The sequence below is a fragment of the Gadus morhua genome, chromosome 20 (assembly GCF_902167405.1).
Source record: "Gadus morhua chromosome 20, gadMor3.0, whole genome shotgun sequence".
In the NCBI taxonomy this organism is placed as follows: Eukaryota; Metazoa; Chordata; class Actinopteri; order Gadiformes; family Gadidae; genus Gadus; species Gadus morhua.
The window spans coordinates 17,267,839-17,286,234 of NC_044067.1; the positions used below are offsets into that span (position 1 = coordinate 17,267,839).

The following is an 18,396-nucleotide window of genomic DNA, read 5'->3' on the forward strand; positions in this document are numbered from 1 at the left end:
CGATCTGAAGTGCAGTTTAAAACAATTGAACTGAAAGTAATATACAGTCTCCTACAGGGACGCAGCTCATAGTCATCCTAATTAATAAACAATAAATTATTGTAATTATTATTATATTATATAGATTGAGCAAATCATGGAGGGTAACAATCCTTTAAATCCATTACTTGAATTCAACCAGTAATATTTAGATAATCTAGTGTTTTTACCTCTCAGGTAACAACAATTTACATGAAACACGGCTAAACAATATATTATTATCGATGAAATGTATAATTGAAATGATCAAAACCATCAAAACACAAATGAAAGTGCATTACAAGTTTCAAGTGCATTTTTTCAGTGGAGAGAGAAGTAGAGAGATGGTGAGGGTAAGAGTGAGAGGTGGTGAGAAAGCGTTAGTGGTAGAGAGAAAGAGAAGTGACACAGGAAGTGAGAGAGTGGTTAGCTGAATACAGAAGAATATTCAAACTTCGTTGGAATCTACATGTCTTTTCTCTTAATTGGTGATGTGAGATAACATGGTGGTCTCTCTCTCTCTTGCTCTCTCTCTCGCTCTCGCTCTCTGAGGTTAGTCTTTCAAGACAAGCTCTCTGTTGGACTTTCAAGATCACAAACGAAGGCTTCCTCTCTAGAAGGTACAGAAGCTAAAGCTCTCTCTCTCTGAGGTGCCCGGGTGAGGACAGACTAAGGCTCTCTCTCTCTCTGAGGTGCCCGTGTGAGGTCAGACTAAGGCTCTCTCTCTCTGTGAGGTGGTCGTGTGAGGTCAGACTAAGGCTCTCTCTCTCTCTGAGGTGCCCGTGTGAGGTCAGACTAAGGCTCTCTCTCTCTGTGAGGTGTTCCTACGGTGCCACTGACTGAACGTCAGGCTGGAGGGGGGAAACAAGACCAGTCTGTTTCAGAGGATTTCCTTCAGGTAAGTTCATAACTTCATATTCATAACATGGATGTTACTAAGTAAGGAGATTTATTTATGTAGCGTCGTTCCAGATATGCAATCACAAAGTGCTTAGCAACTATTGAAAACTTTGTTACTCAAAAACTGTTGTTTACATTCCAGGTTAATAGGATTCTGTGATGTAAACATTTGTTGCAGTTTTCATCGTCAGTGTTAGTATTGAGTAGAAGCAGAATACTTCACAACTGCTATCATTAAACTATTATTGACATGCTACTGTACCAGACTAGAGATAAACAGTTGAATGCCTTTTTTCTATATTAGTTAAAGGGGACATATTATGAAAACAACTCTTTTCCTGGGATTTGGGGTGTTGTTTTGGGTCTCTCGGGCTCCCACACACATACAAACTTTGACAAAAGTCTGTACATGATTCCTTGAGTGAGATATGCATTTCTGAAAGTACCCTGCCTACAGTTACCAAACGAGCGAGTAATTTTCGGCGCCTCCTCCTACGTAGGAAGGGGGCGCACACTCTCCAAGATTTTGTGGACCAGCGGACGAGCGCTGGGCGGCGATGTTTCAGATATTCCATACAAAAATAGATGTCTAATTTGTCAGTTTGCCAAGGGCCAAGTTCCTTTCCCCCAATTCTTCTCAATCATGGCCGAGATAACCCCCATTACGAGTCTTTACTTGTTGTGGAAGTACCAGAGACGTCAGACGCAGTCTTTATGATTTAGAATATCATCCGAGGCGCACATAGCTTTTGGCTGTGATATTATATATAATATTATATAAATACCTATATATTATATTATATTATTATTATTATTATTATTATTATTATTATTATATTATATTATATTATATTATATTAATATAGAGCTCCAGGTAGTCCGCAAACGGCAACAATCACTTCTCCTCTATGCTGTGGTTCACACTGACAGTTTATTGGTCAATGGGAAACAGCTCATTTGCAGTAAAGCTATTTGCAAGTAAACATAGTATATGAGTTGCAGCAAACAGCTTCAAAAATATTCAAAAAGTTTTCTGGAACTCATATACTATGTTTACTTGTTGGGAAAACACCATAATATGTCCCCTTTAATTGGAATATAAAACTATCCTTGACTAACGCATCCACAACACACAATTTTCAGATACAGTTCATGCCGTCTGGGGATTTAATAATGTTGTTTTGTATCGTATCGTAGTGCAATGACAAGCCCTGTAATCGGTGCTCAATTCATTTTCTCAGTCAAACAAAATGTAGGTGCGAAGTAGTGTGAGGTTGATCTTTTGCATGAAAGACATAATAAAATAAAACATAAATGCATTTTTAATTCACAATATGATACTATTTTCAAGGGCTTAAATTATTATCATAATGTTTATAGATCCATTTATATTATGATTATTTTTTAAATGTATATATCTATATTCTTTGGATCTTGAGCTACTCATAAAACATTAGGGGCTGTAGCCTTAGACGCCCAGGCCTTACCTAACCGCTGGCATGCACTGACAACAGTTTGTAAATTAAAAGAAAGGCAAGAGTTGGACCCAGTTGCCCCTTATTGTAAAGTTAGTCTGGTCTATAACTAGGAGACCTACTGTACTGCGGAAAGAAGCAAATACATGGTGTTAGCTGGGACCTGGCCGTGCACCGCCAAATAAACGGTCTGACTGGTATATATCATGCTACATGTTATATCACAGAGACAAGTCATTGAGGAGAGGGTAGGAGGTTAGGGCGTGTTGCTCACGGATGACTAAAGGTTAGGCTGCAGACATTCAGGGTTTGATCACAGAACCTTTGACCCTACTCACTCGGCTTTCCTGCAGCCCTACAAAGTATGGTGAATGATCGGTCATTTGAGATTACAGTCTACATTGTGTACTGCTGTCTAAAGGAAGTGATGAGAAGAATGAAAGGTGGTGAAACACCACGTTCTCATTACGAGCATCATCTAGATGCGAAACATCCCCACATCTTCAGTGTAGCCCTCTTAGCCATTGCTGGAAAGGGGGGATCGATCCATCTTATTTTCTTTCTCAAGGTTGCATGGTTCTTCTCAAAGTGTACTTTTTTAAATTTTTGTCTGTTTATTTACTGTAAGACAACCACATCAACTTCGACCTAGAAACAGATTTCATTTGTCTTATTTCGTACCACATCGGCCTCCAACCGTCTGAGATTACGGGAAAGGATTCACAGGATTAACAAGAAAAACTTTGATGTGCTGTTCGTGTGTTTGACCATTGCACTGTACTAGATAATAGTATACCTCTTCAGGTGTCATAAAGATAAGACCATACCATCCCACATTGTATCAACTGTCTTTGCAACGGAGAATGACACTTAAAAAAAAGCAGAGGATAGCTTGGAGATAAAATGCATAAAGACCTGGATTAAGGCGTGATTCTCTGATGAAGTCTCCAAACTATTGTATACTACAATGTAAATCTTTGGCTGCCGACCCGATGGGTTTTAAGGAGACTAAATCATTCATGGGACGCCTTGATCGAAGTTTTACAACCGAACGCCTCTGGACAAATGTATTTAGAAACGTTCAAACTCCCTTCTATGGGATTGACAAGATAAGCATGTTGGAAATATTGCATGGGACTGACTTCAGATAGCTGTTGTATTTACTCTTCTCTTTGTCTGCACTCAGGAATTCTTCACAGCGTGAAAACAACCAGCGTCCTAACGATGGCAATCAGATGGGGTAAGATAAGATAAGATGGGGGGTTAAGTAAAGGGATATGACCTAGTCTACTTTATAAAATAGACTGTTACCTAGCATGTAGCCTTTATCAGCTGGCCCGCATCGGCTAGCCTTCAACCTAGCCTATAAGCTAGCCTACGTTACAGTTTTTCTCAGTCGCTTTGGTTCATTTCTCAGATCAGAATTGAAATTCTCAAAACTACCTGTTCAATCTTCACATCAGTGTGTCACTTGTGCACATGAAAAAAACAGTTTCTCATTATTGAACACGTTGCAAATGCTTTGGTACATCCATGCACATGATTATGTACAATTATCTGCTCTTTCCTACATTATCAATTGCTTATGTCATGTTGATCAAAATGTATTGTAATGGTCTCTATGGAATAGTCTCAACCCCACAACATTTAGGTATTAGTTCATTGCATAAGTCTTTACCAGCAAAATGGTTTAACAAGTTGTCATAATATGTCAAGCATATTTCTATACATTTCTATACACTGGCATTAGACTCTTTTTTTTGTTCTTTTTTCTAAATCTGTCCTGAATTGGTCAATTGCTACCACGTGAATCTTGACTTTCTCTAAAGAAGGGAAATGTGAGAAGTGTTAGATCAACCAAGGATCAACCAGTTTACGTACTGGAATAGCTCAAAGGTGCATCTCCTGAACCATGAACTGGCAAGTATATATATAGCTGGAGCACGACATAATGTTACATTGTCTGAGAATTTGTGGCCCAACAGACAGGAACGTCAGGAGTTGTAGGGTGACTGCACTGTAATTCCTACAGCAATGCATGTACAGTTTACCCTAAGGAGATTTTCCTATGTTCACATTTCTAGCAATGACATGGTCTGTCAACAAATTACAGTACAAACAGTCAAAGCGTAAATGTGAATCTTGTCCAGTCTCTTGCAATCAATCTCCCACATACACTCCCACATCCCACATGTCTTCAAAACTTTAGCCATAGTTTACATCAGAACATCCCTCCAGAGTACACCGTTATATTGACAACATGACTAAGCAATTTGACTCTCTTATCCGTAGACAATGACACAAGGACTTGTCATTCTGATGGCACTGACATGTTCATTGAAACAGATATTTACTTTTGAGAGATTAACTAAGGCTTTTGAGCAAGAGACTGGCTTTTGCAGGTAATCCATGGTGTTTTGCTATTTGAACACATTGTTTTGAGAAATGCACTTACTGCTTTGCAAATTTCAATTCTGATCTGAGAAATGTACCAAAGCGACTAAAAAAAACTGTAACTGGCCTGCGGGGAAAAATGGCTTGCATAAGATCTACAAAACCATTAAATGTGCTGACAAATCAAAACTAATACAAACATTAGCTATGAATGACTATTTGATACTTGTGGCACATATCAAGTAACATTTGTTAAAGCTGTTATCCCAACATAGTAAATGATGATATATATAAAGTCCTGTAGGGGAGAATGACCTGCTCCGTGTCCTTCATAGCGGGGGTGGGAACGACAGTGGACCCAGCAGGCTCCACAGGACACTGTCCCGTTTTGGGAGCAGACACTCCCGGGACCCCCAGAGACAGGCCCGGGAGGCCCCCAGGCCGCCTCCAGAGGACCCCCCAGCTCCGCCGCCGAGACCCCCTGCTGCCCAAGGTATTAGCTACTGAACACTCTTAGTATATGGTACATCATATGCTCAATAAATTTGACAAATACAACACAAAAACAATGTTTACGAACCTTGTAGGCCTATTTATGATTCCCATGGCTACTTTGTACTCTTTGAAACTAGGTCATGCAGCATTATAATTTTTTTAGACTATTCCAACATCATGAAATGAATAAATAACTTGACTACATGTCTTTCTGATCTCCCAGCTGAAAGGCCCGCTCCTCCGAGCCCAGGACCCAAGCCGGCACTAGCCCCTAAACCTCAGGCCTCTGCTCTTGCTGAGAGGCCACCCAAGCAGTCAACTTCTAAACCAAAGCCCAGGCTTCCACCAAGGCCTCTGTCAAAGTTGTTTACCAGCAACAAGCATGGTGAAAACCTCCTGCAGGTACAGTGGAAGCACACAATGTACTGTACAGGGATGGAAAGATAAATGGATGACTGGATGGATTGATAAACTAATCAATGGAAGAATGGATGGATACATAGATGGATATATAGATGGGTAGATGGATGGATGGATAGATGGATAGATGGATAGATAGATAGATAGATAGATAGATAGATAGATAGATAGATAGATAGATAGATAGATAGATAGATAGATAGATGGATAGATGGATAGATGGATAGATGGATAGATGGATAGATAGATAGATAGATAGATAGATAGATAGATAGATAGATAGATAGATAGATAGATAGATAGATAGATAGATAGGTAGATAGATGGATAGATGGATAGATGGATAGATGGATAGATAGATAGATAGATAGATAGATAGATAGATAGATAGATAGATAGATAGATAGATAGATAGATAGATAGATAGATATTGATGGCATGAGTTGGACAGGTTAATGATAGAAAGATGGGAGAGAGATACATGGCGGATACCCTTTGACAGCTGTCTCTGTCAAAGGGTTTGGATTGTTTCCGCGGCGACACAACCCTGTGTGATGTCATCCTGGTTGCCGGCGACGCCAGCGAGACCTTCCCTGTTCACCGGGTCATCATGGCCTCCGCCAGCGACTACTTCAAAGCCATGTTCACCGGTGAGACAACCGCTATTGTCCACACCTCCAGACACACAGTACTGCAGATGCACAGAGTTACACAGATCCACATCAAAGAACACAGTACTAATGAACTACCACAAACCCAGTCGGCATCACATTTAGATTTTCTAACAGCTACCCAAATACACACATTACTACAAGCTTATATTAACTACAAGAATACACAGGAAAACAAGCTAGCCCTACATCTTTATATGAGCTGGATAGAGGACACAGGCGCCCACAGGGCTACATCTTCACCCCCACCCCCAGTCCCCACTGAGACTGTCTCTGCCTGTGTCTGTGAGGGAAAGAGGAAGTGTGGACATATATTTGTCATGTGATCTGCATTTCTTTCAACAGTGACCCGTCCTTATCACAAAGCCAGAGAACAGTACCACATCTCAATAGTGAGTGACTGGTACAAGTCTCTCACTCTGTCTGGTTCTTCCTAAGTGTCTCTGAGGAACTGAGAACAATTATATTTATAATGCGATTAGACTACAGACAACCCATTCATCACTTTAGGCTGGAGACGTGTAGCCTGTTTATATATATATATATATATATATATATATATATATATATATATTTCATATTTAACTATTCTATTTGATGCAAATAATGTACTGATTGTGAATAGGTGCATAATACAAGATACATAAATTGATATGGCAATGCCAGTTTATGAATATTCAAATGAACAAATGATGTAACATGTCCTACCTGATGGATGCGCTAGAGTCAAGGCTCCCTTTAAACTCTGCTTTGTTTCTTCCTTCGGCTGTGAACCAGGAGGCATGCGGGAGCAGGAGATGGAGGAGATCAAGCTCCATGGCGTGACCAGGGCCGGTCTGAAGAACGTCATAGACTTCATCTACACCTCCAGGGTCAACCTCAACATGGCCAACCTGCAGGACACTCTGGAGGCGGCCAACTTCCTTCAGGTCATGCCCGTGTTGGGCTTCTGCAATCAGCTGCTGAGCAGCGAGGTGAGGCCCAGGTCACTGCCACTCTGATCGTAGCGCACATCTACATCACAGGCACACACAAGCACAAGACACTTTGGATAAATGACCAGAGGCTGAACATGAGACTGAGAACAATCAAAGCATACAATACAACACACAATGATATGCCATATTGTTTAATAGTATTACTGTGCTAGTGTAACACTAGATATCCATTCTCCCTCCACCCCAGCATGCAGAATTTATGGAACAAAGCCCTCAGTGTGGCAGCCCGCTAGAACTACATTTTTGGACATCCTGTGCTCTCATTATTTTCTGTTCCTGTTTGTAGCATTCTGCTAAGTGTATAGAGCCCTTTGGGCCCTTGAAAGGTGCTAAATTAAATTACTATTATTATTTCCAAATTTCACAGCAGTTTCAACATTTCTGAAATCCTACAAGGTGAAACTTAAAAAATGTCAGAGCCGTATTCACCTACTAGCCATCTGGGTACCTCTTGATTCTGAATGCCAGCTGGGTGGGGGATTTAATGTGTTTAGAAACTAGACAGACGGTAGGTGAAAAGGGCCTATGGATGCTAATACAACCGGCCCTATGGATGATGGATAAGTGAATGATTCATGTGTGTGTGTGTGTGTGTGTGTGTGCGCGCGTGTGCGTGTGTGTGTGTGTGTGTGTGTGTGTGTGTGTGTGTGTGTGTGTGTGTGTGTGTGTGTGTGTGTGTGTGTGTGTGTGTGTGTGTGTGTGTGTGTGTGTGTGTGTGTGTGTGTGTGTGTGTGCGTCAGATCACGGTGGATAACTGTGTGGAGGTGGAGCGTGTGGCAGTTGATCTGCTGCTGGAGGATGTGCAGGAGAACATAGGTGTGTTTTTATATTACCTCTTTACCTTACTCAAATAGTATCTGCATTAACTCATGAATGTTTGGACTTCTCTCCAGACTGTACAGTGGCGGTTTTAGGCACGGGCAAACCGGGGTGCCATTCCTCGATGACGCGTGGGGGCCGCCACGAGCAGTTAAAAAATAATAATAATATGCGCCGCGAAGCGTTTTATTTGTACTATTTCACTATATGGTCATTAGGCGGACGCTGTTATCCAAAGCTCCTTACAGTGAATTCAGATACATCTCATTAAGAAGCCGGTAGGGTAACGTTACCTGATTTCGGAAATGAAAAAGGGGGACGTTTGTAGTTGGACGGTACATCTATACACAAAATATCTATACTATTTCGAAAAATATGGGGAGGAAAAATATACATGTAAAAGAATGGTGGTACATTTCAAAGGAAAGCTTCACACGGACAGCTTCAAACCCAGAACCAACAAATCCCCCGCCTGAACTAACTAACTCCTAACCCTAACCCTTCCCGTCCAGGTGAGTTTGTGATCCAGAACCTGTGTGAGCTGGTGCAGAGCGGCCGCTACCTGGAGCTGTCGGCCCGAGGCATGGCCCAGGCCCTGGCCAGTGACTCCCTGAAGGGCTTCTCAGAGATGGAGCTGTACGGCATCGCCCGCACCTGGCTCAACCACGACGCGCCCTGCCGCCGGGCCTCCATCTACACCCTGATGCGGCACATCCGCTTCCCCCTCATGACCCCCGGCCAGCTGATCCAGATCTCCCAGTGCGAGGACGAGGGGGACGAGGAGGGAGGAGGGGCGGGGTTGGCGGCGGGCAAGGAGACGCTGATGCGCAGCGACGCGGCGTGCGTCAGCCTGCTGCTGGAGGCCAGCAACTACCAGATGATGCCCTTCCTGCAGCCCACGCTGCAGACCGAGCGCACGCGCATCCGCTCAGACGCCACGCACCTGCTGGCGCTGGGGGGCGTGATGCGGCAGCAGCTGGTGGTCAGCCGCGAGCTGAGGCTCTACGACGGGGAGAGCGGGTTGTGGAGGGCCCTGGAGCCCATGGTGGTCCCTCGCTACCAGCATGGGGTGGCCCTGCTGGGGGGCTTCCTCTTCATAGTGGGAGGTAGGAGCAGCAACCACTGTGCACTACTACACTACCTACCATATAGTGGTAATGAGTTAGGAGCATCCACCCCTGTTGGAGATATGGACAAATAGGGACATTCACAAACCTTCATCTTGCAACTCGAATGCCTAATTCTGCTCCCAGGTGCAGTGCCTCGCCTTCTGTGCCAAGCGCTCCACCATGTTTGCACCTGTTAGCGAACCCCCCCCACCTAGTGCTCTGAGAAGCTAAATATATAAACGTAAGCGAAAAGTAATAGTTGTACCGCACGCACGCACACAACAACGGCTCTAACCCATTTCCTCCATCCTCCATCTCCCCCTCAGGCCAGAGCACCTACGACACCAAGGGGAAGACGGCGCTGGACTGCGCGTACCGCTACGACCCGCGCTTCGACCGCTGGCTGCAGATCGCCTCGCTCAACGCCAAGAGGACCTTCTTCCACCTGAGCGCCCTGAAGGGCCAGCTGTACGCCGTGGGGGGGAGGAACCTGTCTGGGGAGATCGGTGAGGCTCTTTATAACCTGACCTTGTGATGCACCTCTCATCTGCAGCACGCAAACGGTCGATGTGTTGGTTTTCATTTTCACTGATTTAAAATGATTTTGGAGGCTTTGAATAATATTAAAAGGGCTAACAAAGGGGAGGCATTGTAAGCCCTGGGTTAAGTCTACACCTTTTCAGTTGATGTTGAGAAACCTGTTTGGTATACATGTATCAGAAAAGATAAGATACAATTGACTTTATTGTCCCAAGGAAAATTGGTCTTATCTGCTGCATTTAATATCTGCTAATAAAATGTAAATAACAAAAGTTTATTGACCATAAAGTTACACACTGCCCATCATCCAGCACAACAAAATGATGTAAATGTGGATCAATGATACGTATGTTTGTATACGTATTCTCTTTATATTTTTACTCATTGATTTAATCCAAGTGCACACAGAGCCATCATGTCACAGAGGCTGTGACATGATGATAGGTAAAGATCGGTAAAGATCTAAACCGAAGAGAAAACATTGGGTTTGGGTAAACAAAGCTTAACTCCTAACCTTGAACAAACAACACTATGGGAGCAGTTTGATCAGAGACCAAACCAGCAATCTTCTCGTTCTAACAACCTACCACAGAGAAAACAGAGTTAACAAATAAAACAAATTCAGATCCAACAATCTAATATGGCGTCATCCTCAGGCCCTGCTGGTTTTACAAGGCCATGAGTTGGGCCTGACTCACTCAGAGATTTTGCTTGCCAGCTTTTTGAGATGGTATCTGTACAGTGTAGTAGTGCTCCAGAATTGCTCTGCACAAGTTTCAAGTACCTTGCCACAGATGTTGCAGGTCTGACTTCAGTGTCGGATTAAGTTACAGAGAACACTCTTTACATCAATATTAACTGATTGACAAGCCTTGTTCTTTTCCCTTATCTTGGTCATTTGTGTTGTAAAATCATGATTATCACAAATGTTTAATCCATCAGAAAGATATTTTCTGAATCCATCTCAATCTCTTCCTCCGTTTCCAGACAGCGTGGAGTGTTACAACCTGAAGAGGAATGATTGGACATTAGTGAGTCACATGTCTGAACCTCACTACGGACACGCTGGATCTGTGCACGGTGACCTCATGTATGTCTCAGGTAATGAAGGAAAAGTTCACCTCTTGTATGTAAGTATACTGTGAAGACTAAACTAATACCAATGCAAAGGTAGTGCCCTGTGTTGTACTTATAAAAGGTATAGTGTAGTAGTAGAATAATATAATGTAAACAAACTTAAAAATGGTGCAGCAGCTAATAGCAAAATATAAAGAAATCTCTGTTTCCATACCCAGAGAGACGTAGCGTGTTGGATGAGCCGTTGGGAACCCCTTCTGGGTCCAACACAGGACTCAGTGCCTCTGGTCTGTGCTGTGGCTAACCCCGGGATCGGTTTACTAGCAACCCTGCATGGGAGGTTAGAGTGACAGGCTGTGAGAACAGAAGTGAGATACAGGAAGTAGCGAAGGCTGTGGTTAAAGTGGGTCTGAATGGCCTGGTGCTGTCTGAAGGGCCTGGCCGTGTGAAGCGCATGGCGGTCTTAAGCCACAGGTCCTGACTGTGTCACGCACCAAACTGCATGCAGTGGAAACACTACAGAGAACCGAGACCTTCCATTTAATGTAGCCACTATTGTTTTTATTTAAGGTCCCTGTAAGGCGAAAAGGAAAAAGACTAAATAGATATAAACAACGTCTTGTTTTAATTTCCCCATTGTTTGACATCCTTAGGGTGGTCTTGAAACAACAACAATAATATGTTGAGTAGAATTGACTGTTCAACTGTAAACCTCCTCATTGCACCCAGAATTTTGGAAACATAAGATACATGAATATCAAAGCAACTTTGTATTAATTCAAATGGTCACCAAAGTCCCTGTGTGACTCCAGGTCATGGTGTATGAAGATTTAATCGTTTATATAGAGCAGCTTGTGAATAAAAGGGCTTAGGAGTGCTCTGGCATCAAGAGGCAGAAGCTCGATGGGAGCAGGTGCGTGAAGTTTTGTGCTTGTCTATCGGCCACACATTTCAGCCCACTTCCTTCCTGTTTACGCCACATGCAACTGCATCTCTGAGCAGTACAAAGACCTGAGCGATGAACCGAGAGACTGAGTCAGACTGATATCTGGGTTTCCGCTTCTAAACGTGAAAAAAACCTTGAGAAAAGGGTCATGAACAAAACAAACACATGACCTAATCCAGCAAGATACAACAACACATGGCACCAGAAGAGCCCTGCTATCTTGAAGAAAGAACCCAAAAAGAGGGGAAGCTTGGACACACGACCAGGATTTGTTTAAAGTAGATCACCAGAGACAGGGACCGCTGCATTATTACACCAGAGGCCACCATTCTAATGGCCTTGGGTGTGCATATTGATAACACATGCACAAACACACACACACAGTAACACACACACACAGTAACACACACACACACACGGACGGAGGGACACACACACACACACACACACACACACACACACACACACACACACACACACACACACACACACACACACACACACAATCAATGGACTATGCAATCCGCTGTTTCAATTATCTATTTTAGGAATTATTATATTAATCTTAACTTTAGAATTATAGCGTCACACATTAGATGGGCCACCAGCTGAATATGACTTGTCAAGCTTACTAAAAATGGTAAACACTTGTGTTTTGAACTACACAATGCAACACAACAATTTAATTTAACACTGTCCTAGTTTGTGGATTAATTATCTCCATATATATCATAGCAGATAGCAGATGTTTGTTATTGGTCTAGTCAGAGCCCTGTTCGTCTGGGCCGCTCCCGGGCCAACTCTGATCACCATGCTCCTCCTCGGCCTAACCCTCCACGTGCCCCCCCCCTCCCCCATCCCCAGGCGGCATCACCAGGGACACCTTCCAGAAGCAGCTGTGGAGCTACGACCCGGCGGCTGACGCCTGGACGCGCCGCGCCGACATGATGGAGCTGCGGGGGCTGCACTGCATGTGCGCGGTGGGGGACCGCCTCTACGTCATGGGGGGCAACCACTTCGGCTCCACCAGCGACTACGACGACGTGCTGAGCTGCGAGTTCTACAGCCCCGCGGCGGACCAGTGGACGGCAGTGGCCCCCATGCCCCGGGGCCAGAGCGACGTGGGGGTCACCTTGTTCGAGGGGAGGGTCTACGTGGTGGGGGGGTACTCCTGGAACAGCCGCTGCATGGTGGACATCGTGCAGTGCTACGACCCCGAGCAGGACGCGTGGGACAGGGTGTTCAACGTGCTGGAGCCCCTCGGGGGGATAAGGGCGTGCACCATGAGGGTGCACGTGCCAGAGGACTGCGTGGACGAGGCGCGGATACAGGACTGCCCGCTGCCCACCGCCAAGAGCTGACCGAGGGGGGTACGTCTCAGAGCCAGAGGAGGGGGGCGACCGTGGCTCTGTTATCAAACTGCTTCCACAAAGAGATTACAAGGACTTTGACAGAAAAACCCAGAAAGAGCCGACACCCAACAGGATATTGTTATGTCTAACGGAATGGGATTGCCATTCCTGATTGAAAACATCAGACCCCACCAAATTCAGATTTCAAAGATATCAACTATCTAGAGAGAGCTCCTGTCTTAAGGTCCTTTTACATCAGGCGCATAATTACTAAATGACACGAACATGCGAGAAAAAGAAAGAAAAAAAAATGCGTTCAGTGTAAAAGGACCTTGAGTGTTTTGGATCACACACCAAACAAGATTGAATCAATAAATATAAATAACAAAACCCACAATGTTATAATTTTTTTACTATATCATTTACAAATATTTTTAATACATTATTTTGCTTTTTTACCGTAGCAAAATAAGAATATTTTAAATATATTCTTGATAACTTTTCATTCTGTTATAATGCTGTAAAGATCCATTCTGCCATTGGCAGAGTTTGGGTTGGTTATGCCTGCCGGAAGCTACATTAACAGCTAATATTATTAACATGCTAAATTATTCTGGGGTGGTGAATCAACTCTTGAGTTTTAATATGTATGTTGTCAGATATACTGACATGACTTATGAATTTTATAAATTATATTTTATTATGCTTTCAAGGGCAATTTGTTAAAATTATTCTATGCTTTTAACATTTAGTGTTACAAAAAACGTTTTGATGTGAAGAGAAGAATAGTTAAATTCTTAGTTGACATAGGTTGTTACTCTGAAACCAGCAAGACATTTTTACAGTGGACTCGTCAATAAGCAAGGGTATTTGTTTCAGCTTAATGTAAGTCATAGCTTAACTGTAAGTGTAGTTAGAAGCAATGATTTGTTTTTTCTTTCTAACAGTTGTCTGGTTGATAATGTAGAGATATTAATAAAAGTTGCATTACATTAAACAGCAGATCTACCTATCTATCTTGTTAAACATTTCATCATCATAATGTGCCGTGGAAAAATGTATCCAAATATCAAAAGTTTTTTTTTAAACCTTCTTTTTTACAACCTTCTTTACTTTATTCCTAGTTATTTCCAAACACTTTAATCTGATTCCCCCTTGCACCATCAGACGCAATATAACCATGCATATTAAGTCTTATACTGCCACCATTTCCCTGACTTCTGTATCAGGCCCATTGCTTAAATTGTCTAGCATACTTGCAGACATGGCCACTCCCCCCAACCTCCCCCCAACCTCCCCTGTATTGCAAATCAACCAGCCTGACTTGCATCACTAGACCAGCCGCTGATGTAAGATAATGATGTTGCTGTGGCCTTGGTTCCTCATCCTTCAGTGGGGTGATAAGAGGAAGAGAGAGGCGAGATACGGACGTCTGCCAGGCCAAGGTCTATAAACAAAGCAGGGATCCGACCGAAAACACGTCCTTGGATCCCTACTGTCTTGTGGCAGAAGTCACCGTCAACACAGCCATACTGATCCAGTGCCAGTGATACTCCTGTATTGTACACCTTACATTATTTTGGAAGTGTTTGTATTGTATCAGTAAATTAAACTAGACTCCACTACACATTTTAACAACCCCTCCTACTATTAATCACTATTTGACCAGCCATGATGGTTGCTTTTAATCACTAGAAGGAGGGAAACCTTGTTCTCTGTCAGATAACCCATCACCTTGAAACTGTTCTTTACAGCCTTTAACAGAAACAATGTAGTCAAGCACTTTTTTATGAAGCTTGCATTTCTGAAAAGCTTCAAATGTTCTTGTTATTGAATATCAGATGTCAATTTCACAAGTTGAATGCCCAATAAGGCATTTATCTGAAATTCCTAAAGTATCTGCATCTGCTTAATTGTAAACATAGTCATCACTGGACTGGCTTTCTCAGCAGAGATTTACTGAAGCTTTAATAAAGTTAAAGTTGACAGTCTCTCCCATATGTCATTGCTATCCTTCTAATGAGCCCATTGTCTGAATGATCTGTACACCCAGACAACGTATCTGGCCCGGGATGTCCTTGGTAGATACAAAACATACACAAGCGGTGCGCTCAGAGTGTTTGGCTCTAGACTGCAACAAATTCCTCCACCACAGGGGGACAGAGGGACTGTCCTCCATCCTCACTCTGGGACAGAGATGAATAAAAGGACCAGGCCACAACGGGAGCGGACAGAGGTCCCAGAAGCACTCCTTGGCTTGTTTAGCAGCAGCAGGAGGGATCCCAGCAGCGGTACAGAGACAGAGGAACTCTTTCACCCATCTCAAAGCTGTCAGTCCTGGGAAAGATACACTGAGCTGCAAAGGCTGGACGACCGACGAGGAGACAAAAGGAGATCAGGGAGACAAGGAAAGAGGGGGACCACAGCCAGGGTTCTGATTCCAGGTGCACGGTTCGCAAACACTACGTTTGTGGGTACACTCGTCCAGGGTCATACTCAGCGCGTGCGGGCCAGGGATGTCTCTGAGTGGGGACGTGTGTCTGGTGACTGGGGCAGGGGGGTTTTTGGGACGGAGGCTGGTCAAGCTGCTGCTGGAGGAGGAGAAGCTAGCGGAGATCCGTCTGCTTGACCAGCACATCCAGCCTCAACTCATACAGTCTCTGGAGGGTATGACATTTTTTAAATTAAATGTGAATTGGAAACCAGCTCATAGCCATAGTTCTAGATGGAGGAAAGACCTATGGCATTTCAAATCCCTTAGATGTGAACAGGAAAGAGACATAGATGCTGGTTAGCTAATTCCTTAAATATCTTGTCTACATAAGGATGTTAAACAATGACAGGAAGTACAAGGTGCTTTTTTATGTTGTCAATAAATCGTAGTTAAATCAGAGGCAAGCATTAGGTAATAAGCATGTTTTTTCATTTATTGTTTGTTTGTTGGCATTATCCTCATATATCCACTGTCAAGTTAATCTGCATTTTCAGTAAAACCATGTTCAATATTGATCTTCATCATCTATTAATCCTCAGTATTTGGTTGAGCTCTATCTCTGCCAACCAAGCCGTATTGCCTGTGGTGACTGTGTTTCAACTGTCTGTGTCCCCAGAGGCCCGGGGTGAGACCCGACTAAGTGTGCTCGAGGGGGACATCAGGGACAGTGACTTCCTGTGCCGGGCGTGCCGGGGCGTGTCCGTGGTCTTCCACATTGCATCGCTCATCGATGTCATCGGGGCGCTGGACTACAGCGAGCTGTACACCGTCAACGTTAAAGGTACTGCAGCGTATCAACCGCTCAAGGCTTTCTTTGGGCCTGATAGTCGCAGATAACTGACGCAATTCAGAACTGGATTCCATTCCATTTCTGACAGGGGCACACACTGACTTCCTGTGTCAAAGAAATGATAGCAATGGGCCCTTTTCAGGCCCGGAGTGGCTAATCGGGGGAGGACCTGGACAATTCCCTGTAGGGCAGTCTGACTTTTGGCCCGCGAGGGCCGGTGTTCAATTATTATTTTTATTTGTATTTACTTTGGGCCGCGGTGCGGGGGCACCGCTAGTGGTAGGATCCTCACACTGCTCCCAGTGCCCACTTGGCGTTGTATTTAGGTCACGCAATGAGCAAATGCCCCCCCCCCCCCCTCCAAAGGATACTAACCAAAAGATAACCAATAGGTAATAACAAAAATATATAGGTAATAACCAATAATCTATATATATTAAATAATCAATAACCAAGAGATAATAGTCGATGATGTGTTCCTAGGCACCCAGCTCCTGTTGGAGGCGTGCGTACGGGAGAACGTCGTCTCCTTCGTCTACACCAGTAGCATCGAGGTGGCGGGACCCAACCCCGCCGGGGACCCCGTCATTAACGGCGACGAAGACACGGCCGACGCCTCCACCCTCAAGTTCGCCTACAGCCGGACCAAGAAGGAGGCGGAGCGCCGGAGCCTGGAGGCCAACGGCGAGCGTCTGCAGAACGGCGGCCGCCTGGCCACCGTCGCACTCCGGCCCATGTACATCTACGGCGAGGGCTGCCGCTTCTTGCTGGGACACATGGCCGACGGCATCGCCAACCGCGACGTGCTGTACCGCACCTCGGCGCGCGAGGCCCGGGTCAACCCCGTGTACGTGGGCAACGCCGCGCTCGCCCACCTCCAGGCGGCGCGCAGCCTCCGCGATGTGGACCGGCGCGCCGTCGTTGCGGGCAACGTCTACTACGTCTCCGATGACACGCCCCCCGTCAGCTACTGCGACTTCAACCACGCGGTGATGGCGCCGCTTGGCTTCCGCATCCAGGAGAAGCACATGCAGCCATTGTGGCTGCTGCATGTGTTTTGCTTCCTGCTGGAGGTGCTGAGGTTCTGTCTGCAGCCCTTTAAGCACATCGCCCCGCCCCTCAACCGGCAGCTGCTGGTGATGCTCAACACGCCGTTCAGCTTCGGCTACCAGAAGGCCAAGAGAGACCTGGGATACGCCCCCAGGTACACCTGGGAGGAGGCCCGCACACACACCGTGGAATGGCTGGCCGACCAGCTGCCCAAGGAGAGGGAGCGGCTCAGGGCCAAGTAGCTCCTCACATGTGGTCAATAATAGAGGGATCCTGGATGATGGTCAAGACAAGCCACCGCTTCAGTCTCAAAGCGCTTCAAAGGTTATACGGCACCCCCCTATCTTGGAGCCCGCTAAAGGGCTCCCCAACCCCAAGAGAAGAAACACTGGGAAGGAACACAGGAGAGGAAGCCAGCCTTCCAGAGACTGTAAGGAGTGCGATAGTAAATTAATTTGCACACTGTGCCACACATAGTGGACATATTTAAGCAAACAAAGGTTAAAGTATGATTGCAATTTTAGAAAGAAGTTATTAATGAATTCACACTCAATCATGAATATGGGCTATGTCTTTATTCTACATGTCAAAAATGTATTTGTTTCACTGTTTGAATTCAAGCTATTAAAAATGCATAAAATTGTTTCTCCTTGCACAATTCTTTATGCGTCTTGAGATACGGTAACTTCTGGGAGTTTGCTGCCACCTATGGGTTAAAAAACAGCTGAAGGCTGGAAGCACCTCCACACATTTTCAAAGAAAGACAGTTGAAGGTACGCAAAGGTCAACGTCTCACAAGATGACTCATCATGTGCACAGGCTTTTCACATTACCTATCAACCTGGCTT

General features: G+C 44.6%; 2 protein-coding genes across 4 annotated transcripts; both read left to right on the forward strand.

Annotated features, from left to right (window-relative positions):
- The first annotated feature begins 375 nt into the window (after window positions 1-375).
- On the forward strand, window positions 376-14,211 carry si:rp71-68n21.9 (kelch-like protein 9). 3 transcript variants are annotated; one of them, XM_030343304.1, is made up of 12 exons: window positions 376-752; window positions 837-916; window positions 3,580-3,633; window positions 5,123-5,280; window positions 5,506-5,684; window positions 6,220-6,352; window positions 7,151-7,347; window positions 8,112-8,187; window positions 8,703-9,296; window positions 9,626-9,805; window positions 10,827-10,940; window positions 12,727-14,211. In XM_030343304.1, exons 3-12 carry the CDS (start codon window positions 3,629-3,631, stop codon window positions 13,221-13,223), a joined length of 2,133 nt encoding a protein of 710 aa, XP_030199164.1. In that variant the 5' UTR covers window positions 376-752; window positions 837-916; window positions 3,580-3,628; the 3' UTR covers window positions 13,224-14,211. The 3 variants fall into 3 exon arrangements, with proteins under 3 accessions (XP_030199164.1, XP_030199165.1, XP_030199163.1); XM_030343305.1 differs by having other exon boundaries at window positions 376-638; XM_030343303.1 differs by having other exon boundaries at window positions 376-916.
- A 1,199-nt stretch (window positions 14,212-15,410) lies between these two features.
- hsd3b1 (hydroxy-delta-5-steroid dehydrogenase, 3 beta- and steroid delta-isomerase 1) lies at window positions 15,411-18,193 on the forward strand. Its single transcript, XM_030343306.1, has 3 exons — window positions 15,411-15,881; window positions 16,325-16,489; window positions 16,982-18,193. The coding sequence occupies exons 1-3, from the start codon at window positions 15,731-15,733 to the stop codon at window positions 17,788-17,790; spliced, it is 1,125 nt and encodes a 374-aa protein (XP_030199166.1). The 5' UTR covers window positions 15,411-15,730; the 3' UTR covers window positions 17,791-18,193.
- Window positions 18,194-18,396: the final 203 nt, after the last annotated feature.

Coding starts and splice junctions, on each gene's coding strand:
- hsd3b1 (XM_030343306.1), top strand. CDS start 15,731: ATGTCTCTGAGTGGGGACGTGTGTCTGGTGACTGGGGCAGGGGGGTTT. Junction 15,882..16,324: donor ACTCATACAGTCTCTGGAGG/GTATGACATTTT, acceptor CTGTGTCCCCAG/AGGCCCGGGGTGAGACCCGA. Junction 16,490..16,981: donor GTACACCGTCAACGTTAAAG/GTACTGCAGCGT, acceptor ATGTGTTCCTAG/GCACCCAGCTCCTGTTGGAG.
- si:rp71-68n21.9 (XM_030343303.1), top strand. Junction 5,281..5,505: donor GAGACCCCCTGCTGCCCAAG/GTATTAGCTACT, acceptor CTGATCTCCCAG/CTGAAAGGCCCGCTCCTCCG. Junction 6,353..7,150: donor CTTCAAAGCCATGTTCACCG/GTGAGACAACCG, acceptor GCTGTGAACCAG/GAGGCATGCGGGAGCAGGAG.